The 27,766-nt window shown below is 36.5% G+C and overlaps 3 protein-coding genes across 5 annotated transcripts; 2 read left to right on the top strand and 1 right to left on the bottom strand.

The window, feature by feature from the left end:
- Positions 1-945: 945 nt before the first annotated feature.
- On the top strand, positions 946-3,385 carry LOC122086225 (diaminopimelate epimerase, chloroplastic-like). The gene is made up of 4 exons (XM_042654959.1): positions 946-1,048; positions 2,449-2,508; positions 2,860-2,933; positions 3,038-3,385. Exons 1-4 carry the CDS (start codon positions 946-948, stop codon positions 3,152-3,154), a joined length of 354 nt encoding a protein of 117 aa, XP_042510893.1. The 3' UTR covers positions 3,155-3,385.
- Positions 3,386-8,224: 4,839 nt separating this feature from the next.
- Positions 8,225-9,946, bottom strand: LOC122087598 (myb-related protein MYBAS1-like). Of its 3 annotated transcripts, none has more exons than XM_042656792.1 (3): positions 9,563-9,946; positions 9,362-9,491; positions 8,225-9,084 (listed from the first exon to the last, which is right to left on the bottom strand). In XM_042656792.1, exons 1-3 carry the CDS (start codon positions 9,768-9,770, stop codon positions 8,559-8,561), a joined length of 864 nt encoding a protein of 287 aa, XP_042512726.1. In that variant the 5' UTR covers positions 9,771-9,946; the 3' UTR covers positions 8,225-8,558. The 3 variants fall into 3 exon arrangements, with proteins under 3 accessions (XP_042512726.1, XP_042512727.1, XP_042512728.1); XM_042656793.1 differs by having other exon boundaries at positions 9,362-9,434; XM_042656794.1 differs by having other exon boundaries at positions 9,650-9,946.
- A 4,919-nt stretch (positions 9,947-14,865) lies between these two features.
- Positions 14,866-26,151, top strand: LOC122085440 (kinesin-like protein KIN-5B). The gene is made up of 24 exons (XM_042653875.1): positions 14,866-15,070; positions 15,222-15,415; positions 15,954-16,083; positions 16,182-16,337; positions 16,432-16,772; positions 16,849-16,987; positions 20,411-20,508; positions 20,708-20,864; positions 20,948-21,017; positions 21,112-21,188; positions 21,570-21,623; positions 21,710-21,790; positions 21,891-22,002; positions 22,109-22,195; positions 22,301-22,476; positions 22,566-22,727; positions 22,826-22,933; positions 23,099-23,257; positions 23,334-23,417; positions 23,535-23,740; positions 24,785-24,886; positions 24,977-25,086; positions 25,176-25,327; positions 25,726-26,151. The coding sequence occupies exons 2-24, from the start codon at positions 15,240-15,242 to the stop codon at positions 25,924-25,926; spliced, it is 3,138 nt and encodes a 1,045-aa protein (XP_042509809.1). The 5' UTR covers positions 14,866-15,070; positions 15,222-15,239; the 3' UTR covers positions 25,927-26,151.
- The last annotated feature ends 1,615 nt before the right edge of the window (positions 26,152-27,766 follow it).

Raw genomic sequence — 27,766 nt, 5'->3', positions numbered from 1 at the left:
ATTTGGGGCTGGTTTGGTTGTTCTTTTGTCTAAAAGTTCCTTCTGATTTGGGTTTAGTTGGGTGTCCAATCTAGTCGTGCATTAGTAAGAGATGTCACAAATAACTCTAGGTCTTGAAATCTTAAAGTACAGCCATGTGAAAAAAACTGTCGCTAAGCATCCCATAATATTGATGACCTGTCTAACTATGCTCCCAACCTCTCATATTGGTTGATTCTTGATTTTGACTTTCATCTTTTGGGATATTTGCGATTCATCATTTACAAGTTCACTTTTACATTGTTCTCTTACTTGAAATAAAAGGGTAGATGTCTGTTTTAGGGTTATTGTATGTGGGGCATTGCAGGAGAACACATTATTTTTGGTTTTCAATGGATTGCCTTGTATTCTTATGAATTTTTCTCAGTTAAATAGAAATTGCTATAATACAACAACTCAGCCATATCCCAACTAAATGGGGTCAGCTACATGGCAAGATGGATCTTTGGCCTCCAATCAGATCTATTTAAGGTCATACTTGAGACAAGGCCTAAGGCCCTAAGCTATGCATGTCTTTCCTTACCACTTCTCTTAGGATCGTTTTAGGTTTGCCCTGGCTCTTTTAGTTCCTTCAATCTGAATCATATCACTCCTCCCCACTGGAGCATTCAAATGTCTCCGTTGAACATGGTCATGCTACCTCAAACGAATTTCTTGTAGCAAATCAGCTCTACTATTATCGCTCCTTACTTTATCCTTCATAGTTTTGCTACACATCCATCTCAACATTCTCATCTCCACTGCACTGAGTTTATTTAATGAAATCTTCAAAATATTGCATCATTAGCATTTTTTGGAAGAGAACAGAATTCAAATAAAATCTGACTTACAGAATTTTTTTTAAATATTGAGTTTATAATTGCTAAATGGTTGAGAATTTTACAATCGTCTGTTATTGAATTTTTCATGCTTGTTTTTGGACAGAATTTGCAGGTTGATGAATTAAATTTGGCAGAAATTGGTCCAAAATTTGAGCTCCATGAAATGTTTCCTGCTCGAACTAACACAGGTAAGCTGCTATCTTTCTTTAGGCCTGTTTGAGAGTTTCTATGTACAGTACATGTGCTGTAATGTACAACAAATTATTGCTTGTATGATCAAGTTATGTCGTGGGTATTCTGTATGGATGCTACTCAGAACACACCCTGACAGGCTGTCTGTCAGGCATAGGAAGATCTATCAACCTTGGATCCTAAAGGAAAAGGAGATTACACTAGGGACTAACCCAAATAGTCCAGCTAGTTACAGCAAGTACTAGCTTCCAGATACTTCTTTCATGAGGAGACGACTGATCTATCATAGCCTTTCTGAATTGAAGAAGCCTTCCAATGTCAATAAGGCAGGTGTTGGAATGATAACTATTCTACAATTTCCATCGCCATAAAAGTAGGATTAGTCATTAAAAGTATTTAAAAAAAAAAAATTGTTATTATGTGATGTGACTCCCATCCTTGGAAGAATTCAACAGTTCATTCATTGTGTATTGCAGGGATTGTTGGGCCTTGGTGCCAAAAGTAGAGGGGCAATTTTAGGCCATTTCACTTGTAAAATTTCAGCTCCAAACTAGCCAGATAATTGCGTCAAATGTTAGTGCGAAAGTGACAATAGATTCATAAAAATGCCACTAGATTCCCTTCTAACACTATCTCAGTTATAAGCCACTTCCCTTATTTGAGGGAAAATTTGACCAGTAGGATGGGTGTATCATCCTCTATAACTTGGACCCACTCATGTCTATCCATGTTAGCCACATGGATGCTGAAGTGTCCAACCTAAAAGCTTAAGCTATTAGGTGGAGAGGCTCAACTAGTATATGAAGTCATATAAGGTTACACAGTTGGCCAATGTGGGATTATTCCCAACACTCCCCCTTACATGTTGCCCCCCTTTGGGTGGCAGTACAATGGCCCCTCTTTTGGGTGACCATACACAAAAATATTTAATAAACATAATGGGCCTGGTGCTCTGATAACATGCGACAACCGCGCTTTTGCGATAAGATGTTGTAACAATGAAAATGTTTGAAACTTGTGAACCCTCAAAACTCACGGGCTGATTGTTTAGGACCTTCAGACAGATGAGTGATGATAGAAATACCTTCAAGATTGTGTGCTTGGATCATACCATTTTAATATGATTCTCTTTCTTCATTTCTTGATCTTTACTCAAAGATTCTGTTATAGGGTCATAAATGTAACGCATGGTTTTGAACTACGTGGTGGCTTATTGAAGCTGAACTATTTTCTGAGGGCCACTCACTGCTTTTTATTATTATTGCTACTATTATTATTTATTATTATTTTTTTCTTGGTCGTTTGCTACTCCATTTTCTTTTGTATACAAGCTTTTGGAATCTGTATGAACTTGTGGATCTTATGAGTGATGAGCCTTCGTTTACAATTTTTCCAGAATTTGTGCAAGTCTTTTCTCGTTCACACCTGAAAATGCGTGTTTGGGAGCGTGGTGCTGGTCAGTCTTTCTTTTCATATCTAAACTGTTATTGCTGGGACTTGGTTCATCTCTTCTAGTTGATTTGTTGGGTTTGTTTCATTCTCTTTTGATAGTTGGGATAACACTGAGTTGTTGTTGTTGTTGTTGTTTCATTCTCTTTTGAAGTTTATGCTTTGATTTTTGGTTGGTGAAGACCACTGAAATGAATTCATGTTCCAATTCTGTGTGTGGGTCATAACAGGGTTTAAGCTTTCTTTTCATTGATTAGAAGATCCATGTGTTGGGAGTTGGGACATGCCAGACCACTTAAATTGTCCTTTGAATTACTCAATTATTGCTGCTCAACCTGAAATATTTTCTGTAAAATAGGAGCAACGCTAGCTTGTGGAACTGGAGCTTGCGCAGTTGTGGTTGCAGCAGTTCTTGAGGACCGTTCTGAAAGGGTGGGTAGATTATGATTTCATTGAGAGGAAATTAAACCTAGATCATTCTTCTCCCTATACTTAAGGATGTTTCCTTATTCCTCAATGTTTCTTTGTTTTCCCAGAGCTGCACGGTTGATCTGCCTGGGGGACCTTTGGAAATCCATTGGAGTAAAGAAGACAATCATGTTTACATGACTGGGCCTGCCGAGGTAGTGTTTTATGGATCTGTACCTCTTTGATTTAAATTCAGATGATTTCAAGGGTCACCTGGTGACAGCGAGGGATGGTTTGACAAGGATTTTGTAGAGCCATATATTTACATGCTAGCTCTAGGGTAGAGCTAGTCAAATCTCAAATCTTCAGTCTGTTCCCTATATGTAACAGCTTTACAACTCTAGTTTCTATAGCATATTTCTGAATAATGACTGCGATTGGTTATATTCTTGTTATAGTGATTAGTTTCACTGACATCTCAAGTTTTTTCATTATTTGATAATAGATAGTTATATTATATGAAATTTAGTTTACAACTGGATGATGTACCCACAGTTATGACTTATTGAGAATCATAATGAACTCCTCCCACCACCAAAAAAAAAAAAAAAAGGCTGTGTTTGGTAAACATTCTCATAATAGATTCTGGGTCTAGAACACATTCCGTTTCTCGCTTTAGAATGCATTCTAAACTCAAAATTTATTCCGAGAATGTATACCAAATGCAGGACTCGAGTACTTTGTCAAACTTATCATCAACCAGGAGTAAAAATCTAAAACTGTTCGTGTGGTATTCTGATTTCTGTTCGAATGTCTTCTAGAGAATTCATTTGAAGGATTTTGGTGGGTTATCTGCTGAAAGAAGCTCATTCCCCTTCTCCAAGAAGGATATTCTTATATCCATATTGTAGATGCAACAGTTCTTGGAAAGAGTTAGTGATTATCTCCGTGGAAATTGCTTCCTGCACTAATATGTGAATGACGTGAAATTGCTGTAAATTAGTTGATTAATCTGTCTGGGCTTTGGATCTTTCGTCTATGAAGAGAGTGGCAATTCATGCTCTATTTGGTGTTGGAGGGGACCACCACCACTAGGGAGGCACCACCAGTTCTTGCCAAATAACTAGCGATCAGAAACGTCTTATGAGGTACAGCGTAGAAGATGGTGAAAGATGTGATAGAAAAGCTTGATTCTCAGAATCAAGGAGGTGAAAAAGGTTTCCAAAAGAGAGTTGAAGACAAGCTGACACACTCTCAAGTCAATTAAGATAATATTTTTAACTCTTTTCTGATATCTTATCTTATCTCTCCGCATGCATCATCCATCCACCCACCCTTACCTCTCTTTTTCTGGGTGGAAAATTGTAGAGAGTATGATATTCCTGTAAGACAAGAACAATGTAGTGGGTTGCACACAGGGTTTTAAAATAGGAATTGGTATCTGGATCATGTCTGTGAACCCTAAACACCATGCATGGATCACGGGCTCCCGAACAGAAGGAATTGTGATCGATCGATGATTTTGATTCGAATTGCTCAATTTGCCTGATCCAGGCTCTAGGATTACTGTCAAACCGTGTAGAAAATTGGCTGAAACTGCTAAACAGTCCTTTCAGACTCTCAGATCAGATGTTTGGATTTGTTAGTCCTCCTACCATCGGTTGAGAACTGTCCAAGATTTTGTCCTTTTTAACATTATTCAGGGGAGAGAGTTTTCCACCACCGTAAGAGAAAACACTTATTATTTCTCCGTTTAAGATGAATTCTGAAAAGACTTCCCGTTACTTTTTAACCCATCACAGGACCAATAGTGAAGGAATACATGGATTTTCGAGGTTAATGATGGTTTGTTTACCTCACTTGCCAACTTGATGGAGGGACCAAGTAATGTTTGAAATGAGAATGTGAGTAACCTCTCAATGGATTTGATGGGTTTAAGAGTCCTTGTTAAGCAACAGTTGCCTTGGATTTGCAAATGTTGATGTCTTGATGATGATGTTTTACATCACATATCAACTAATTGAGAGATCAAATAATCTAAAATGATTTTTTTTTTTGATAAAGTTAAAATGAAATTATGGGTAACTTCTCATTAGGTTGGGCTTGCACAGATATGGGAACTGGACTCTCGTAATGCAGACCAGGTCTTGGACATGAGGAGTTGAGGACCCACTCTTGTCTGTCTAAAAGCAGCTTATTCAGCTTTAGTGTTTTTTTATGGTTTGTGGGTTGTGCTCTATAATTTGGGAGCCATGTCTTATGGAAATCTCTTATCATGTTACCCCTTGTCCTCCACTTTGTAGGACCCCGTAAATACTAAATATAGAATTTAATTTTTGCTAATTATTTTTAGGGAGAGAGATAGGTATGTTACCAATATTATGTATGCTAGTAGATAGCATCAATGGGATCACATGATAAGGTATCATACGAGGATATGTGGGTCATTTAAAAAAGGAGAAGAGAGATAGACACAATGGCTGCTAGCTTATGGTATACCGGTGACATACCCAACCTTTTCCCTTATTTTTAATTAATTGGGATACCTAATTAGCACATTTCTTCTCTTTTTTTCCTCTGTAATGGTAGGGTGTACACTAACTTATTACTTATTCCCTCCTTATAGCTCACAATTTTAAATGTTCCAACTTCTCTTCTTATCACAAAAGACAAGTAAGGAATGATAAATAGTTCAAGTTATAAATAAAAGAAATATTGATTAAGAAATACCCGACAAAATTGTAAACTAATATAACAGCTTAATGGGAAATTTTTAGTATTTTTCTGATATTTTATGTTATCTTTTCAGGAATTGATTTTCATTAGAAGTACAAGAAGAATAAGATAGGTAGACAGCCAAAAATGAATGGTGAGAACTGGCAAAAACACCAAAACCCATTTATATACATCCCTTCTATCAGAAATTCACAATTCTGAACTATGGTCCTTCCCTTTCCAACTCTTGAGAACCAAAAAACATTTTTTAGTGTTTTGATGTGAGTGTTTTTTGGAACCTTATGCTCCATGCTTTTCTCATGGCACATTGCAGCACTGTTAGAGCCGGACCTGAAACTTTGTGGTCCATATGCCACAATTTTGAAAGTAATTTGATTTCTTTTGAAAAATATTCGAGATCACGAAAATACAAAAGGAAGCATCCACTATATGGTGGGATTGTGACTTTTATGGTTAAGATAGACAATCAAAGAGTGACAAATATAACATAGTAACCTTAGTAAACAATTATAAAGCAAGTGGAATATTCATGACAGAGTTTTTTGAGTTTACTTTTCTTGTTGGAGAAAGTTTTCCTTCACCCATAAATTATATTTTAATTCATTTTGTCCAACAGCACTATAAGTATATTTTAATTGATTTTTAAAAGAAATGGCTGTTTTGCACTATACCACATCAACACTCAATTGACGTATCAAGCAGTCTACTTGCATATCACCTTCTCTTTAAACTACCCTATCACATTGGAAATTGACAACTATTCTCTCTCTCTCTCTCTCTCTCTCTCTCTCTCTCTCTCTCTCTGGATTAGCAGGGGAACCACTACTTGAATTGAGCCTGTCATTATCATCCGAAAGCCAACCATCCTCAGCAAGGGAAATTAAAAGCAAAGTTAAAATCAATTGTTCTTGTCCTTCCATAAAGTATGTTTCGATCGTACACTCAAGGTTGGTCGAGTAGTTCACCAAATTGAGCCACATGGAGGATGATCTATGTAGAAATGAAAACAGCACAGAAAAGAACGAGAACCATAAACAAACGATCGATCACATAATGTAAAGATTTACATGATTTGAAAAAAATGTCTATGTTTATGATGAGATGAGATTTGCTTCATTATCAATGAAAAATAGGGTTACAGACTTACGGTTGCTCATCATCATGCCTCTATGCATTCCAATATTATATATGTATACTTTACCGAAATATCCATACAACCTTAAAAATTTTCCTTGGAGGCTAATGCCCCCAAACCATTGTGATGGATCCTCAGTTCGTCAAGGCCCCAGTAATGATGATAACACGCAAGATGAATTGATTCCTTTAGACTTCAAGGTCTCGATCAAGCTTTCAAAATCAACCTACAAATCCATGTGATGGAACACAAGACATCCTACCCTCCATAAATCTGGTCGTTTTCCAGTGTTGGTTGGACAAGGTTTCTTCTCTATTACACACATTCCAAGTGTTGTGGTCCAAATTCACTTCTACTTGGACTATTCCTCATCTTATCTTTTAAAAACTTTTCTTTTCCAAAATACTTATTCTAGAAACCTTTAATTTTTCCATGTTGTGAGCTCTGTTTAGGCTGAAACTAGATTAGTAAATTGAAGGTGATGTCAAATCTATTCGTTATCGTATCATCTAGAATCTAATCCTTTCCAGAAAAACCTTTTACTATTCAAGAAGCCTTTATTTTGCCCTATTATGAGCTCTGTTTAGGATGAAACTAGTTTAGTAAATTAATGGTAATTTCAACCATGTGTTCACAGATTCTAAGGACCGTGGAAAATGTGAAGTGACAGGTAAATACATCCATTCAATTACAGAAGCTAATAGTGTATATATATATACACCCTAATCTTTGAGGATTTGAAGAGGCTTATACCTTACCTGTAAGAGTGAACATATAGTGCTTGCCAACATGCTTAGCCAAAAGACCTTGTTATGGACACAATTTGACCAATTGGTCTCTCTTTAAAAAGTGGGTATAGAGTCTGTTTTCTTGTTGATTCATATGATGTATCTCCTCTCCTGTTAGAAATGAACAGAAAAGTGTAGCCAAGTTTGTTTGCATGCTCCATGCACACCAAACTGACACCCTTTTAGAGTTAGTTGAAAAGTGACCTAATTAGTAAATTCCCTCCCTCTTTTTTTCTTTCGGGTTTTGCTTTGTGTAACCACAACTGGATACATTTTTTTTTTTTAGTAGAGATTGGATACATTGAAACTATAACAAGACGGGATTGCCCTCCTCTGTATGGTAGGAATTATATTCTTCATATCATAGAATATCATAATTAAATGTTGAATAACATCATAGGTTATACATATATATCATATGGTTATAAACTTAAAATTGAGAATATTCTCTTTATTTTTTATAAAAAAAATAAAAGAATAAAAGAATAAAAGAGTCAATTTCCATTTCACATGAGGCTTTTTATTATTTTTTCCCTCCTACAACATGTGGGACAACTTATGCATAGGGACTTGACATTTAAAAAAAAAATGATTCTGCACTCAACTTATTAGTATGGGATCTCCTTTTGCCACTCTTTGTCTTGTAACCTGAGAGCTTTTTCTTTTTCTTGGATGTAATAATGAGAATCCTGGATTAGACTCTCAGTGAACCATGTACTTGCATGCCTCTCCTACTTGGAGAGGAAAAGCTATATATGTTTTATTTTCCATGACAATTACTTTCAAAACACCATCTCTGCTAAGAGATGAGAGACAATTCAATGAGTTGAACAGATAATATTATACGTTACTTGAAGTGAAACTTCATGGTAGGGAAGTTGATTAAACTTCACTTAGGAACTGCTAAACAATCATGGACAAAGATCTAGTTTATACTATTTATGGTAAATTTTTTTTTTTTTTTTTTTTGGGGGTCCTGATCTTGATTCATCACTCTAAGCCATGTCCATAGTTGGAAACAAAATGATCATTAATGGTGGGCAGCCACATCTTGAGGTCTTCTTGATCATCCATCCTCCATAGTGCATCTGAACAATAGTTCCAACAAGAAGGAGAAGCCATTGATGGAGTTTGAGGACATAAGATTAATCCTCCCTCATAAACTGGTCCACTGCTCACATCTTCTTGCATAAGGGCTATGTCCTTCCATATTTGATCCATGGAGTAACCTTTTGCAACTTCTTCCTCACTCCTATCTCCACTTACATCCAAATCACCAGTAGTACTAATAACACCTTTGTCATGCAAGCTTCTTCCTTCCATGATCTGGCTTTCAGGCAAAGAAACCCCAGATGTAGAATCTAGGGTTGGAGAGAAACTGTTAGTAGATGACGACGACGAAGGCGGCGATAAAGCTCGTTTCCTCTCTTGTGCCTTCTTCCTCATATGTGTCCTCCAATAGTTCTTTATCTCATTATCAGTTCGGCCAGGTAATCTCCGAGCAATTCTTGACCATCTAAAGTAAAGAGAAGAGATAACAAGGTATAGTATATATAAGAAAAGTTACAAGAGAAAGATAAAAGAAAATAAAGAAGATTCTTGATGATAAGGTAATTATACGAGACCGACAAGTGGTAGCTAGAGAAGAGCATTCGAGGAGTTCTTCGACAAACGATATGGATCCGGGTATGATTTCTGATCGAATCTTTTCTCTGTCATATTGATCCTATGGAAAATCTATCAAGATTTAGAATTGAAACTTAAATGGGTTTATGAAGAATTAAAGAACAGACCTATTGCCCCATTGAGAGTGGAGTTCAAGCACTAAGCGTTCTTCTTGAGGTGTCATCCTTCCACGTTTGAGTCCTGGGTGAAGATAATTAACCCATCGTAACCTACAACTCTTTCCTGTTCTGTTCAGACCTACAACAAAACGAAACGAGGCAATATTTAAAGGAAGCACCCCCCACCCCCCTCTCCAAAATAAGCCTTACCTAAGCTTATTTTTTTTTCAAAGTAGTAGCTAGTGCTGTAGTAGTAGTAGTAGTAGTAGTAGTACATGACCCCCTCCACCAGCGAACCTGAAACTTTGGCTATGAAATCCCATCGACGATCACCGAACAAGCCCACGAAGCACATCAGTTGAAGATCCTCTTGCTCTGTCCACGGACCCTTTCGAGTTTCATCGGGTGCCACCATCATCGCCGCCTGTTGCCTTTCCCCGTCTCCGGTTCCGGTTCCGGTTCCGGCCACGGTCCCACTTCCTAGTTTCTCTTATGTCTGCGGTGCTGAACAGCCGCTCCCGGCCAGGACTGCCTCTCTTGCTTTTCTCTTCCAGACCTGCGACTACTAATCTTCTTAATCCCACGTCCCCTCGTCCCTTAATCAGTCCCATGAAGTTTAATGTGCTACTACTTATATTTATACAACCTCATGATTCTCTTTGCACCCTTCCTATTCGTTGTTGCTAATTTTATCAAGGGTACAAAGTTCTTCTAAGTGGGTAGCCTAGAAAGGAATCTCTAATCTCTAAGCGGAGTGATATAAAAATTCTAACGGTTGGATATCCAGAGAATGATATCAATTGGTTAGTGTCAATTTTCAGATGTATACACCAGGACGATTTTGAAGAATCTTGGGTTTAATCAATCTACAAAATTTAGAGTGATTATTCTCTACCGTGACTGCAGTGAGCATCGGATGGTTGAGAGCATCCGGGCACACGTGCCGAGATCCTTTCGGCCATTCGATGCTCACTGCACTCACTCACTGCAGATGATGTTTTTGCCAAAATTTAGCCACATCTGAATAACTGCATGGTAAATATTCATATGTATGTTTAAAGATTCATTTTCAAGTTGCCTGGTTAGAGAACCCTTCTCTATTAATTAATTATATCATGGCAATTATTATATAATCATTATAATGACTTAGTGTCCACTCTGTATACGTGGTGCGTATTAATTAGGACCATATTGTGGTGATGACCACCATGTTTGTACTGAGTTTTCGCTATGACCCTACTACCTCCATATATGATATCAGATTAGCATGCTAATGACATGGTTATCCATTACCTAGATACCATGTATGATACTATCTAACCATCTAGATGCATTCTAAATCACAGATCGGATTGATGAACGTACAGCCTATGCATGGTAACACCTAAAGATATATGGTAACCCATAAGGATGAAAGTTACTACAAAAATTGCCTCATAATTGACATGGTTTTCATCTAGGTATAAACCAGTAAATGTTGAAGGTGGGCACGAGACTACGGTGTACATGATCTCAAAAATGGGTTCTCTATATATAAATTGATTAATATCAAAACTTTGCTCTTCCTCTAGTCATGTATGATGTCAATAGAGGTGACATGTTCGTTCCTCTCACAAAAATCATGAATGAAGATTATTGATGGTTAAGACTTGCCTAAGCTATTTTTCTAGTGAAATTATAAGGAAAAGTATTTTCTTGTTAGAGAAGAAAGTAAAATAGCATAGTTAGATTTTGACGACCCAACTGTGCATGAGGAGAGCAAAGAACTAGCCAAAGCCAATATCATATAGATTAAGCAATCAAAGAATCACAAACTGCAAGAAGCCGCCAATAGTGGGCCAGTAGGTACAACCATAAGTGGCAAAAGAATGGTTCCACATTACTTGTCTCTTTGTTTTCGAATTATTAAAAAATTAAAGTTGAAAGATAAAAGGAAGAAAAGGAAAAAGAAGAAGAAGAAGAAAGAAGCTTCTGAGTCTCTAAGTAAGATAATGGAAGTCGGTTGGATGTTCTTGATATATTCGTTTTCTTGTTGAAGGAAACAATTGCAGTGGTGTCCCTCGACTTCAGAAGAAGCCAAAAATAGAGGAATTAAATTAGGAATCCGAGGGGGAAAGTGAGTAAATTAAAGAGAAAAAAATTAAAGAAAAAAAAGAAGAAGAGAAGGTGGGGTGCTTGTTGTAATCAAAGAAGCAATGGATTGAGAGGTTGTTAAATTATATCATTTTTAATATACAGCACTCCCCTCCCCTGACCTTTGGCTATATATGAAGGTATGTGGGGGAACATGATATTAAGCCAAAGGTTAGGGGAGGGGAGTGTAATTTCCTCTATTTTAAAATATAAATGTGAAATGACAAGATTTTACCCTCGTTGAAAACTAAAGTGTAAGAGCATAAAGTAAAGTTATAATTTTTTTTCCACCAACTTTAATTACAAACAAGATTTTATCAAAAGAAAAATAAATTGAGTTCGACTTTTTCACTGAAAATATTTACATGCATGGTATTGTAGAAAGAGAGAGAGAGAGAGAGAGAGAGAGAGAGAGAGAGAGAGAGAGAAGAAGATATATAGAAGAAGAAGATATATATGATCATTCACTCCTTTACATTTCTGGGTATTGGCATGCATTGCCACACATGTCTATGATATTCAGCTATTATGCACTTTCCCATAGTTCTAGTTTTTCAAGACTCCATTTTACTATTTAACAAATCCCATTTGGATTGAAACTTGACGTGTAAATAAATGATCTACCTATCCACAATATGGAATAACTTGACAGCATACACGGCCCATGTCATAGAGAAGAATCCCATAAAAATGAGGGTCTCAAATATCCACTAATGATTCTGCAATCCTTAATTAGGTGGTTAAAATTCAAAATTCTTAGTATACTAATTATAATCTCATTATTATTATTATTATTATTATTATTATTATTATTATTATTATTTACAATAAAGAAGAGCAGTTTAAATATAAATTTAGGGTTTGCACGGGTATTGGTTATTATAATACAGAGAGCAGACACCCTTATTATCATTTACAATAAAGAAGTGCAGTTTAAATATAAATTTAGGGTTTGCACGGGTATTGGTTATTATAATACAGAGAGCAGACACCTCAAAGTGGGGAATGGTGTCATCTTCTTCGACTGCTCCTATCGTGATGCTGATTTTAGCACTTTATCTATCACTGTACTTGCCTACCTAAAACAAATAATATAATAACTAGAAAACAAAGCTCAATAGGAAAGGAAGATTGAGGAAGGTGGGTTTTCATTTGCTTTTGTGGGGATAACTAATTGAAATGAGTTTCTCTCTCTCTCTCTCTCTCTCTAGAGAAGAGAGTAACCCAAAGATGAATCAAAGGTGACATGGATGGCACCAATATATTTTTGTGGCCATTCCACTAGAAAACCTTTTTTTTTTTTTTTTCTCTCTCTCTCTCTTTCCTGTTCCTCTGGACATACAATCTTATAATATTACCTTCAAATTGTTTAATTTATCTTTAGATCCTCAAACTGTTAATTTGTTATATTAAATCTATGGAAAGAAGAATTAAACACAGGTCGATCTATAGATGTTGTATAGTTTACACCTTTGCACTATTAGTTGGTGAGGAATGGAGTGAAAAGATAGGAGGGGAGGGGTTTGGTGCTGTCTCATACACATCTCTCACTCTGGCCTGCCTTTGAGCGACCCATGATTTGAGTTGGTGGGGTGTGGAGGGTGGAGGGTGGAGGGTGGAGAGTGGAGACACAGACACCCATAAATGTCTGTCTTGACTTTTGATTCCATGCATGGGATATTTTTATAAATGGGTTAAGATGGGTAGCTAGTAATGGAAAGGGTTTGATCCTATCTGTCTCTGATAGATCATTACAAGTAAATTAACCAGTATCATCTATAAGATTCAAGTTTTTTTGTTGAAACTTGAAATGGAAATGAGACTAAGCTAGGATTGATCTGAGGCCAAAGAATATAAATGTCGAAAGACACTAGACAACACTGACACTCATAAAGTAGAAGAATATATAGAGGGTTGGTTGGTTGGTTCATGATCAGTGAGTGTGTCTACGTCAATGTGGAAAGAGAGTTTATCTAGAAAGAGTCTCCACTATGAGTGATAGATCAACAAATGTGATCATTTGTGTCGACCAAATACTATTTCTGATATACAAAAATGCAACAGAGTTACAACTGATGGTTGCCTTTGACAATGGCTCTCTCTCTCTCTTTCTCTCTCTCTCTCTCTCTCTTTTGGTGTTAAGTATTTGAGTTATGTAGTTGACATATGTGATACTCTATGTGGTTGGGTGTTTATGTCTTCTTTTTATTTTTTATTTTTTTGAAGAACAGGCTGCTGAGTCAACTAAGTGGTGGACACTAAGCACGAATATGAATGTGTAATTATGTACATTTTGACTAAAAGTGGATTGTAAAGTTGTCATTACGTATTCATCTGCATTAATTCATTAAATTCAAAAGGTCAGTATTATTTCAAGTCGATGTAGGAGTATGGGCATTTTAGTAATTTCATCGTGTAGGGTTTTGTCTATCTTTTTGGTCAATGTAAGTTTTTATTCTCTAACAACCCCGCTAAACAAAAAAAACAATGTAATTTTTCATTATCATAGCCTGTCTATATAAGTTAAGTTTACTCAAACAGTCCTAACATTTGTCAGTTTAGTTACATGTCAAATTTTACAAACATGTTGTCCGCACCAGCTTTTATTCATATAATAAATTTCAGAGAAAAAGTAATTTATCATGTGGCAAAATTAATAGATAATCTTGATCAACATTTGACATACTAAGGAAAAGATTCCATGCATAATGAATATTGATTGAGCTTAGGTTTGAAAATTGGTAAGTGACCAATACACATGATCCTAATATCCTCTATCTTTCAATTAGTTAGAATAATCACTTCAATTCAAATTAAGCACATGCCAATTAATTTTGTGGTCAAATAAATGGAAGAAAATCCACTAGATTGTGGAGATGGACTAGTGTGAGAAGTAAGAAGCATGAATAAGGGGTTAATCAAATGGGTTCAGCTAATTCTCATGGTTTGATGGTATGATATCGAGTCATCAATGTGAAAATAAAAATTTTCTAGGTATTAGTATGAAAACTTGAAAACAATCTCTCTAAGTAAGATCGCATATATTTGCTCCTCGCAGACCCTACAATAATTAGAACCTCATGTACTGAATTGCTCTCTTATTTTGTATCTCACCATCGCCGATAATACTAATACGAATCAAATGCTATAAACGGAAAAGTGACTATAAAGTGACACCGGAAGTGTATCGACTTTGGTCCTTTCGAATCTTTGGAGCGGAGTCGCCGTACTTATTTTTGGCTGAGGGTATAACGTGTCCTTTTGTGGACTTTTAAGGCGCGTTTCATTTGAATTGGCATGAGGGTCCCACACCATTTTGAAATGCCAACGGCTATAGTAAGCCCCAAATAGCCGTTAGAATTGGGATTTGAAAACCATGCCATATGCGCCATCCTCTCTCGTTTGAACACACTAAAAACACGAAGAAAAGAAGAAGAAAGTCACCACCAAAAGAGATACAGGGAAGCAAGAAAATTTCTAGGGCTGAAAAGCTCTAAAAGTACCAACAGCCATCATTCTCACATTTCTTCTTGATCCACAATTTCAGATTCCGGTGTATTTGATCAAACCCTAATCGCCAAACAGGTATTCTTTTTGGAATAATTTGTCTCTACCTCATTTTCCAATTTATAATGGTGTTTGATATTCTGAATCTCAACTTTTGTCAAAGTTAGGGCTTCGTCCCGCTTTTTGGGTGAATCTAAACACTGTTTTGCTCTGTTCTTCTTCATTTTAGATTTGGAAAGCAGCGATCATGTCTTTCACTCCTGAACAAGCAAGAAAAACATGGCTGGGGGTCACACCATCTCCTGCTCCCTTCCTAACGCCTCGACCTGAAAGGCGGAGAACTGATCCTAGAGTGTTGGATGGCAACTCTAATCGCCAGGACAGAGATCGGGAGGTTAACGTGCAAGTGATCGTAAGATGCAGGTTGGATTTTGATTCTTTTAAGCTTACCTTTCTTTCTCTCCCCTTTTCCTTTTCCTTTCTCCTTTAGGGTTTAGTCCTGTTTGGCTTTTAATTTCAAAACCATAAGATAAAGGGCTTGAAAGACGGTCCGGTGAAACACTAGAAATTCAGTAGGTCCTAATGAGACAAGTTCGGATGCAATAGATGTAATGTTTCTCAAATTTAAAAAAATTTCGATCATCCCAATGCTTTATTGATGCAAATCGCCAAGGAGGGCTTAGGGTTTTTGTTAAGCATTATTTGGTTTGGGTTCTTTATGTCCACTGATGAAAGCTGAACAAGTACTATGTAGAAGTAAAGCATTAATTCTGCATTCTGTAACAAGCAGTCCACTCACCTGATGTGTGTCACTATTACTCGCTACTCTCCAAGTGACACTCTATTCTAGGGATATATTTTGAGTCCCTGAAAGTTGTAGTGGATAGATTAGCTGGACCAGCGAATTAGAGATAAATGTTGGCTCACTACGTTTAAATATTTCATTCAATCCAAATCCCAGGCCATTAAGTGATGAAGAACAAAGACTAAACATTCCCAAGGTGATATCATGCAATGAGCAGAGAAGAGAAGTCACTGTTTTGCAAAGTATAGCTAACAAGCAAATAGATAGAGCTTTCACTTTTGATAAGGTATGGCACCATACTTTATTCATCCTTAGTCATTGCTTTTCTTGGCTATGAAGTATTTCAAATCACATTTTCTGGCCTTGCTTTGAAATATTTAATAGATCTTCGGACCCAAGGCACAGCAGAGATCGATATATGACCATGCAATTTCTCCTATTGTTAATGAAGTTCTCGAGGGTTTCAACTGCACTGTCTTTGCTTATGGGCAGACAGGCACAGGTAAAACCTACACAATGGAGGGAGGGGTGAAAACAAAGGTATAGATTGTTATTGTATTTTCATCTTATTTTCAGAGTTTTGATATTTTTAATTTCACTTCAAAATTTCAAGAACTCTATTGCATTCATAAAGGGTGGTGGAGAATTGTCTGCTGATGCCGGTGTAATTCCAAGAGCAGTTCGCCAAATATTTGATACATTGGAAGCACAAAAATCTGACTATAGCATGAAAGTGACTTTTTTGGAGCTGTACAATGAAGAAATAACTGACTTATTGGCTCCTGAAGATAATCCTAGATCTGTCGAAGATAAACAGAAGAAACCAATTTCCTTAATGGAAGATGGAAAGGGTGTTGTGTTTGTAAGAGGTCTTGAAGAAGAGGTCGTGTACAGTGCGAATGAAATTTATAACCTCCTGGAACGAGGATCAGCTAAAAGGCGCACTGCAGATACCTTGTTAAACAAGCACAGCAGGTAGCATTTATTCCTCTTCAAAGATATTCAATCTTCAACAGCACCAGAGTAACAGATATGACTTTTTCTCATGCAGCCGTTCTCATTCTGTCTTTTCCATAACCATCCATGTGAAAGAAACAGCAATAGGAGATGAGGAACTTGTAAAATGTGGCAAGCTTAATCTTGTCGACTTGGCAGGCTCAGAGAACATTTGCCGATCTGGTGCACGAGAGGTATGCTGTTATCATTTAGTTCTGTTGTTTGGGAAAGTAAATTTTGAGCTTTTGGTATTAACTACTGTTTCCAACATCCATAACAGAAAATTTCTTAGAATAGAAAAATATTTAGGGGGAAAATGTGAACAATTTGGATTTCAAACACTCAATTTGAAAAACATATGTTTATGAAATCCTTCAATGTATTAGCTTCAGTAGAATGCTATAAGATCTGCCCATAATCTGTCAAATAAAATTCTCTAGTGAATGTTTATAATGTTCTAATGGTTTGAATCTAAACACTCAGTTGAACAAATGTTGACAGCTATTTTCATGAATAACCAGTAGCACAGATCCAAATTGAGCACCACACACCTCTTTACAAATTGTAAATTTTCTGGAATATGTACAATGTTATTTGCAAATATGCTAAAATAAATGACAATATGAAGTTTGAGTTGTGCAGAGGACATGTGGAACCGAAAGTGAAATGATTTGTGACAGATTTTCGAAAAACATAGTTCCAAAGCTCTTAAGATCCTTCTTGGCTTAGACTGGTGTCTAGATAAAAATGAATTTAGCGGCATGGATGTTAATGTTTAGTCAGCCTTTCATTGTACAAAAGATCTTTACACTGCTCTTCCTAGTAGCTTAGGATAACATTAGAACCCCCAAGTTAAGAAAATGAACAAGGTAACTCATAATTCATGGGTTTGTACCAAAGAACTTTACACTGCTCTTCCTAGTAGCTTAGGATAACATTAGAACACCCAAGTTAAGAAAATGAACAAGGTAACTCATAATCCATCACCATGAATTATATATACAATTAAAAAACTTTGTGTTTTGGAATGATCATGATTATATTATATTTACTTCATCTGTGCCTGATCTACTACTCAATTTGTTGCCACGCTGCATTTACCCCACTAAGTTTAACATAGTCATATAACTCCTTTTAGAACAAGTAAAACGGTAATTGATTTTTTCTGGAAACTAGATCAACCCCAATGCGGTAGATAAACCATCCAAAAGAATAAGACATGGTTGTTAGAGATGACATCCACAAGGTGAGATGAGCTGTAGCCCTATAAGTAGTATCGAACCTTGTGGATCTCTTAACCTCACCTTTCTCTCTGTTCACAATATTTTCATGTAATATCCTGAAATCTATTCCCTACATATAAGCATAAAGTGTAAGATATGGTAATGCTCCTGTAAATATCCAAACCAAAACCTCAAACTATTGGGTGGTGGATAAATGAGGCAATGGAAGACTTTAGAGGTAATTGACAAGGGAATATTCTTCTCCCCGCACTTCTCTCACGTGTAGGAAGGCTGAAACTCCACACAGATACACGGATGATGGAGCTAAAATTTTAGGACCAATCAAACAATGAATTCAATGTTGTAAGGGAATGTAAAATCATAGTTGATAGAGGGGGGAACAGACAATGTGAACACAAAAGATTTGGAGTGGTTCAGCCTCGTCTCTGTGTCCACTACCAAGTGATATTCACACACACTTGAGCTTCCCACTAAAGTGACCAATTCCAAATGGCATTAATCAAGCCTTCTTACAATTGTCTTCTTGGGCTCACAATCAAACCCAAGTAGTTTGCCGGGCTACTACACAACCCTTACAACACTAAAGATTCCCCAATCCTCCCACAACAACTTCTCTATGAAGAGACTTGAGTGTGTTCCACTCAATTTAACAAATGGATCAATAGTAGGATGTACAAGTGAAAGCACATAACCTCAAAAAGGTATAATATGCACAAGCAAAAGAGTATGATTCTCTAAAACCCTAAAACGACTAAAACAAGACTAAAAGATGTGCAAAATATGTGCCAAAAGCCTTGGGTGAAATTCTCCTAAACCTCCCTTATATATCGGAGAAGGAAAAACCCAAATTAGTGACTAAAAGATAGCCTCAAACGGCTACTTTTAGGTGGAACCAGTCGACCTCTTTGGTCCACCGGTCAGTAGACCGCTAGGAGAAATCAGCCAAAAGATGCCCTTTTTTTCCCATCAAAGAACCGTTGGAACCAACTGGTTCAGTTAGCCAATTGATTATCGGTTGACTGGTGTATCGACCGCTGACAGACCGGCTACCATACTGATTACATTGACCACTGCTTGGTAAAACATACATAACTCATGTTTTGAGCCAAGTCCAATTCCAACTGCACAACCATGAAAATTAACCTTGAATTCGTGGGATGTGCAGACCAAGGTGCTGAACAGCACTAGGCTTGGGAAGCATCGACCAGTCAACCGGTACATGACCGGTTGGACTACGGTCTGAATATTTGGTATATGACCTCCCATAGCTTTTGTCCTACAGGTCAAAATCTATGAGAGTCACATACAACTTAAGAATATAAAAAGCATTACAAGTTTAACCCTTTAATCTCCCATAGGTGTTAGGTCAATATACCTAGTCAAATGTACCATTGTAGGTTAAAAATCTATGAGAATCTCATACAACTTAATAATATAAAAAGCATTACAAGTTAACCCTATGACCTCCCATAGGTGTTAGATCGATATACCTAGTCAGATGTACCATTACAAGTCCAAAAACTTCCCTATGGTTATAAACAAAGTCACCTAACAAAGGTTAAACCATTAAGTCATGTTTGGGCATTTAAGAAGCTATGTCTTATGGGTCAAAAGCTATGAGAATCACATACAACTTAGGAATATAAAAAGCATTACAAGTTTAAACTATTCCCTAAGTCTTCAACGCCTATGATGAATGCTTGTAGATGTTCTAGCCACTGAAGCTTTGAGGCACTGTTCACTTGGTCTTACTGAAGTGAAGCAATGTCATCCAAGCTTTATTTTGATCTTCCAATATATGAAGCTTGCTTGCTTGCTGACAAGATATGCTTGCTTGCTGACAAGATATACTTGCTTGGACTTGCCTTCCGTGCAACAAACTCTTAATGCTTGAGAGGATACCAATTAACCTTTCATACTTAGGTTTTTTCATCAACAAACAAAAGTTAGTAATAACCAAAAACAACATAGTTATAATACAATGTCCCAACAGGATGAAGGCACGATCTGGACATGTTCTGATGCCATGTAAATATCCTATCCAAAAGCTCGAACCATTGGGTGGAGGGATCCACAATATGAGGCAATGGGAGACTTTAGGGGTAACCAATGTGAGATCATTCTCCCAAAACAGTTCCCACCCCCCTCCCTTCAAATTTTATACGTTGCTCGCCGTGTGTGAATGAACATTGATCTTTAGATGCTAGCTTCCTTAGTAAAAAAAAAATTATTTTTTTTTAATTGACTTTTTATCATTTAAAGAAATGCAATCTTTTCCTTCAATATTTTACAAATTTACTAATTATCATAGACAGAAATTTTTATCATAGCAACTCTTAGAGTTTATATCTAGCCTTTCAACTGAATTTCCAGGGTCGAGCAAGGGAAGCAGGGGAGATCAACAAGAGCTTACTTACCCTTGGACGTGTGATAAATGCACTTGTGGAACATTCAGGTCATATACCTTACAGGTTTGTGCCAACAGAGATCCCTAGCCATATTGTCTTAGTTTATGGATATGTCTAGTTACCATCCTATTGTTCCATATTGCTGTGTCATCTTAATTTTTTGGAGATGTATCGGTTGCCTTCCTATTCTTCCATATTGTGCCATCATAGTTTATGGAGTTTTCTTAGTTCACTTCTCTTCCGTGTTCCAAAATTTAAGCAGGGATAGTAAGCTGACACGGTTGTTAAGAGACTCATTGGGTGGAAAAACAAAAACTTGCATCATAGCAACAGTTTCTCCATCTGCACATTGTTTGGAAGAAACTTTAAGCACACTTGATTATGCCTATCGTGCTAAAAACATCAGAAACAAACCAGAGGTTTGTCTCCCTTCTTTTGCTCCTTCTAACGATGTGTTAAATTTTTTATCTTCCTTTTGCTGAAGGTGATCTTTTCTTTGTAGGCAAACCAAAAAATGTCCAAGGCTGTTCTTCTCAAGGACTTGTATCTAGAAATTGAGAGAATGAAACAAGGTTTTGGCTCAATTGCATTTTATCTTTACAATTTTACTGGTAAAAAAACTATACAATGCTCACAGATTTCCACTTCCAACAAACTGGAAAACAGATGTACGAGCAGCAAGGGAAAAAAATGGTGTATATATTCCCCATGAAAGGTTTTCCCAAGATGAGGCAGAGAAGAAGGTTGGTTTTTGCTAACAAGATTTCAATTCCTCTAGTTTCTTTACCTCAGATGAACTTCTACTGAAAAAAATACTCTCCAAATATCAGTATATTTAGCGTGTATCCCTAGGGGAAAGACCATCCAGTCTATAGGATTTTTACTGCCTTCAGAGTTCCAAATTTCTTCTACCATGTAAAAGAATTTGAGATTGATCATGCTCTGAACATGACCCATTTTACTTTGTCAATGGTGGATCCAGAACACAGCAAACACTCCCATGCATATCTTTCAGTTTCTTTCCCTCTCCCCTTTGTGGTACTCGTGCATCTTCAATTTGGATTGTGGTACCCTTGTTCGTATTAGTTTTCATTCTGAATGGTAACATCTAATATATCTGACAGGAAATGAATGAAAAGATAGAACAGTTAGAGATTGATCTTGAACAGAGGGGGAAGGTATGACACACGTTTTCTCTCTATTTTCATTTTTCTCTTGTCATGTGGCATTGATACATATACATATTATGACTTTATGTTTGTAGCAAGTTGATACATATCGAGAGCTCTACCTTACTGAGCAAGAACAGAAGTTGGATGTGGAAAGTGATCTCAAGGAATGCAAGGTAGATAAGATCTGAGTGAGATCTATGATTTACCGCTTAGTTTCTTGTGACAAGTCATCTAATCTTAGATTCTTAGTAAAAAAATTCTTGATATTTTCAGACAGATCTAGAGAACAGTAAGAAGGCTTTTGAGGACCTTCAAGAGAAACACAGGATAGCCATATCAACTTTGAAGGAGAAAGAGTTCATAATCTCAAATCTACTGCACTCAGGTAGGTCTAGTGAACTGAAATATCTTGACCATGAATCTGTTGGTTCAAAGCTACACAAATTATTGATTTACCACCAAACCTTTTGAATATTTTATGTATAAAACAGAGAACTCTCTAATTGAACGGGCAAAGGAGTTGCGTGCTAATTTGCAATATGCGTCAGAAGATATAACCACATTGTTTGCCAAAATAGGTAGACAAACCTCTCTATTATCTGTGTGATGGTTAACGACCCCATGATTTCTGGAATTTTATTCACTTACAGAATTAAATGTGAGAATGTCTTTTCTTTCTGCAGATCAGAAGAACCACATGGAAACAGAAAACCATGGGCTGATTCTGACATTTGGGTCCCATCTTGATCAGAGCTTGAAAAACCTGCACAAGACAATTCTAGGGTGTTTCTCTCAACAACAGCAGCATCTAAGATGTATGGAAGAACATATAGGCTCATTTATTGCAAGTAAATGTGATGTAAGAGAAGGAACTATTCTGCTTTTAAGTAACATTAGTTTCAACCTGATTTGCTATATACTTATTGTAATTTCCTGTACTGTTGTCAGGCAACCAAAGTATTGGAATCAAGAGTAGATAAAATGAAAGAAACATACACTTCTGGAGTTGGGCTCATGAAGGAGCTTGCAAATACACTTCAAAAGAAGGCCTCTTCTGACCTGGAGCATATAAAATCAACAGTTTCAACCCACACAATTGCTGTAGAAAAAGTAGGAAACAAAAAAAGAACATCTGAGTTTTATAAGATGTGGCTGTCTAAAAATTCAACATATGGGGTTTAATTTGTGTTCTGTATTGCTATTTGCAGTTCCTGCTCACTGCAGTTTTGGAGGCCGGGGAGGTTATTTCTGAAATTCAGAGCTCCCTTGATGCACAAAAGCAAGTCTTATCTTTCTCTGCTCAACAACAAGATGAGGTATGGATGGTTTGTTAGTTTATTTAGTTGAATCTCAGAGTAGTTGAGTCTATCTTGTTGGTTTATATTAATTCTTCAGTTCTTCTGTTTGCTAATACCTCAGTGGAAGTTGAAGTTGTAACTCTACTGCTACAAAATATCTAATTCTTTCTAATGAGCTAATAGGGACTGCAAAGGAATCTGGTGTCATCCCAGTTGGTCTCAAAGGCAACATTTGATTTCTTTAATGACCTTCATCAGCATGTTTCTAAACTCAAGAGCACTCTTGAAGAAGCTCATATTGAAAAATCTCATCAGATGGCATCTTTTAAGAAGAGGTTTCAGGTATGGTAACCAAGCCTGGCTATGATTAATAATACAGAGATGAATGGCTCATGAATTTCTGTTTCTCCTCAAATAGGAAGAGTCTGGAAGAGAGGAGAAAGTGGCTCTTGAAAGAATTGCTTCAATATTGACAACATTGACATCTAAGAAAAGTGCAATGGTCCGCTTGCCTCTCTCTCTCTCTCTCTCTCTCTGTGTTCTTCATTAATTCATCTTGATTCTATTTTTCTTGAACAGGAACACTTAGAATGACTCTCCCATATGTTCCTGTAAGCAGGTTTCAGAAGCCCTAACGAACATGAATGACACTAGTACAGAGGAAAAGAAAAAGTTGGAGCAAGAGATGTCCAACATGCAGCAAGTCTCAGTGGATGCTAAGCAGAAGTGGAACAAATACATAGAAAAGGTACAAAGCCATTTCTTGGAAGACACATTCTCAGCAGCTGAGACCAGAGCTACGGCGGAAAACATTCTCCTGGAATGGTAATTCTTTTTAATGAAAATATGGAATTTTACTATGCATAGATAGGACTATTACAATGTGATTTTTGTTGTGACACAAGGACCTTTGAGAAACCATTTGAATTTCATTTTCACATTTCTTTTCTTTTTTGAATGTTTAGCTCTCAAAGAAAAACTTTAGTGGTAAACATTGATACCAAAATGTGAGACATGACAACTCTAAGAACCAGCAGCCAAATATCTTGGCTGGCTGTATTGTGAATTGATATTAATGGGAGATGTTGATATAGTGGTAAGGTATTTAAAGATGTGCATTATAGGGTCTGTTGATAGTAAGAAGAAAACTTCTGGTAAAAATGTTGACATAGCAGCCCCAGGAACCAGCAACCAAATATATTGACTTGGCTGTATTGTGAATTGATATTAATGGGTTCGTTGATGGTAAGAAGAATACTGCTGGTAAGTGTTGACATGAGGACCAGAAGTGAAATATTTCCATGGTTGTATTGTGAATTGATATAGTGGTGAGTTTTATGAGACATGTCCAATATGGTTTGCAAAAATATGAGATTGAATTTTATCAGACATGCCCAATATAGTTTTGTAACTTGTAATTTTATCACATTCCATAGTAGCTTGTAATGATGTCAAATTTCACTACACAACATCCATATATTTTTTGGCAAGACTACACATTATCCATATAGTCTGTTAGAGCATTTGAAGATGGGTCTCCTAAATTAGCACATCATAGCAAAACTTGCATGGGAAATAGAACACGCCTGAATGAATAAATAGTTAAGAAGTGTTCAATTGATGGGAACATTTTTGGTTACATCACATACAAGCAAATAATGTGTGAGAAGTGAGTAAGATGTCTGAATAACTAATACTGGAAACAAACAGGAAAGAACATAATGAGTTTTCGATGCTATCTTATGATTAATAGGTGCAGAATGCATAGGATCCACATGGTTGCTTGACATGGATTTTATGAAAAATTGGATCAATGTTGCCAATTATATAAAAGGTTCCAAAATGATCAAATCTCATCTTACAATGCAGCTCAAAGAGAGTGGAGGATTCCAGGAAACAGTGGGAGAATGCTCAGTCATCCATAGACCACCTAAACAGGAGCAGTATAATAGAGATAGAATCTACAGTAGAGTAAGTTTTCCAATGGAAGCTGAATGCTCTTTCTCAATTCATTCATTTTTTTGCTTTTCATGCACCTGACCTCCCTGTTCATTTCTGCAGGGAAGATATTCATTCAAGTCACATTGCACTCAAAGAATTTGTATCTGCATCCTCCTCCATTGATGCAAAATTCAATGTTGGAGCTTGTGATCTGCTGGCTGCTGTGAAGGGTAATTCTACTTCTGAACTTTTTCTCATTCGAGTTATTCTTCATAGATATCAAAGTACATGTGATTGAAAAAAAATATTGTTCTTGCAGATTCACTTTTGCTGGACCATGAAGCTAAGAAAGGAATAGAATCTATCTCAACCTTATGCATGGATCAAATTAGATCAGTACAAGACAATCATAGTGAAAGCGTATCAAACCTCAGAAACCGAGCAGGACAATGCCTCCGAAAAGAGTACTTGGTATGATTATTTGAACACCCTCCTATATTTGGATGTTTTTCTTTTCAAAGAAAAATGCTCTCTTAGAACTCAGAAGTAATATCGATTTACTGTGCCCTGGCATGGAAAGCTTGATTCTGATAATTCTCTCTCTCTTAAGTGTGTATGTGTTTGTGATTAGAGGGGGGGGGGCAAAGGCAAAGAGAAAAGTCATAGAATCTTTACTTTGATGGCCTGCCTATTTTCCACATGGGTTGAATTGATGATGAACAGGTGTACAGTCTTTGTCATCATTAACTGAAGAGACGAAACAAACGAGGGGGAGTGTGTGAAAATTTCTTTACTGCACTGTTGTTTTTTTTTTTTTTTTTTTTTTTTTTTTAGGCATCACTTCATACATTGAGTGATATATATCACAGGTTGATTCTAATGGAATGCTTAAGAAGCGAGTAATAGAAGTCCCCACCTTGGCATCGATTGAAGCATTGAGGACACCAGCCCCTGAAGATCTAGCAGAAAAGATGAAATCAATGGACAGATCAAAAGGGAGCAATGTAGATGGCAAGATCCATCCTTTTAAAGAATCACCTAATAGAACTCCTTTTGCGGCTGTCAACTGAAGGCAGCAATGTGATGGAGGTAAAGAGAGCAGTGTCTTGGTGTTTTTTTAGGGGAGTCCTCAACCCCAACTTCACATGCAGCTGACTGAACTCATCAACTGATGAGAGATGTATCTTTTTCAATATAAAGACCCCTCGTTAGAATGTATCTTGGTCATCTGAAGTCGAGTTGTAGTGACAACTTCAAATTAATACAAAATTCATTTATTGTCATTTCAACAGAAACTATTTTTCTTGGAATAGCATGAAACTGTTACTGTTACCATAGACTGCTTCTACATTATATAATGTTTTTGGATGGCAAGCTGGCCTCTGTTAGTAAATTCAGGGACCTTTAGGTGTAATTTGGTTCAAAAGTCGATCAACTAAATGTTCCCAGATTTGAAAACTTGCCCAGGGATACAGGTATTTGATGGATGGATCCAAGTTTATCTAGACAATTGGTGCATAATCTTTGTGCTAGCTTGGGACATGTAACCAGAGGTGATTTTGAGTTGCCCAGTCCCAGCTCTGAAATATGCCTGAGCCCATTTATTGTCAGACTGGGTTGGACAGGTTATACAATTAGAGAGATGGGTATCAACCATCTAGCGTCTCAAGACACGGAATCGGGACCGAATCGGTCCTTGCCAAGAACTCAAGAATCGGCCCAGAGATTAAATATTCAGCGACTCTAGGGTTTCTTAGCATGTGTTGGCTGTGTAGAATCGACTGGCAGCTGATTCTCACCAATTTGATTTCCGATTTTGAAACTATGGCAACAGTTTCCAAGCAAGGAAGGTTTTTGACTTTGGAAGAACAGCGCAATTTAACAAGATTTCTGTACACGCATGATTCCATCACAAGTCAAAATTTGGTTGCCCTAGTAGCAAGGATCTTGAATTGTTTGTGACCAAGTCTTGGAATTGAATTTTTTTGTTTTTTAAATTAATAATTTTAAGAAGAAATGATAGACTTATTTATTTATGATTTTATTTTTGGGTGCATAAATGATAGATTTATTGAAAACCATTTAAATTGATGTAAAAGTTTCTGTGAAAGGTATTATAAAGAGAGAATATGTAAGGCGGTTGTACCTTGTCTTGCCATGTGGAAGAATAAAAGGGCAATTCCAACATGTTGATTCTTAGGGCATGGTGTGGATTGGTCATGTGATAAATTTTATACCCAAATTCAATGATATATCCACCCATGCATTTTTTTTTTTTCTTTTCCATTCTTAGGTCACTTAAGCAACTCTAACTACATTAAAACATAACATGTCAATAGGGTACCTTTGAGTCTACTTGTTAATAAAATTTCAGCCCCTTTAAATTGCCACGTAGGAGAACTAATTGTTCGTTTAATGTTCATATGGAATTTAATAACCATAGAAAAAAATCTATTGAATTTGCTTTTCCTTCAAAACACCCAAGAAGAACATCTTAGGGTAATCATATTTAATTTGTTCTAACAATAATATTCTAATTTATTTCCATGTCATTCAGAATTGTATTACAATTTTATTTGTTGATACTTAAAGCTTGTAGATTTTTGTTTTACATAACATGGCATGTTCCATTTTGTTTTATAAAATATAAAATTTATTGTTTAAGTGAATAAAGTAGACATAATCAAATGAATCTTATCTAAATTTGTGCAGTTAGTTGTTGAGTTCGAGTCTGGATATTAGGATTCATGCATGCTATATTTTGAAGGAGCCATAAATAGTTATTTATGTACTTCAATAAAATATTTTGTTTGGAAGTTCCCAAATTTTGGTTTTGAATTTTATTTTTTTCCACAATAAAATATAACATCTCATTTTATTTTTTCAAATATAAATCTTATATAATTAAGC

This window comes from Macadamia integrifolia, chromosome 8 (assembly GCF_013358625.1).
Source record: "Macadamia integrifolia cultivar HAES 741 chromosome 8, SCU_Mint_v3, whole genome shotgun sequence".
Lineage (NCBI taxonomy): Eukaryota > Viridiplantae > Streptophyta > Magnoliopsida > Proteales > Proteaceae > Macadamia > Macadamia integrifolia.
The sequence above is the reverse complement of the archived record's forward strand: the minus strand, read 5'-3'. Positions and strand labels throughout refer to the sequence as shown.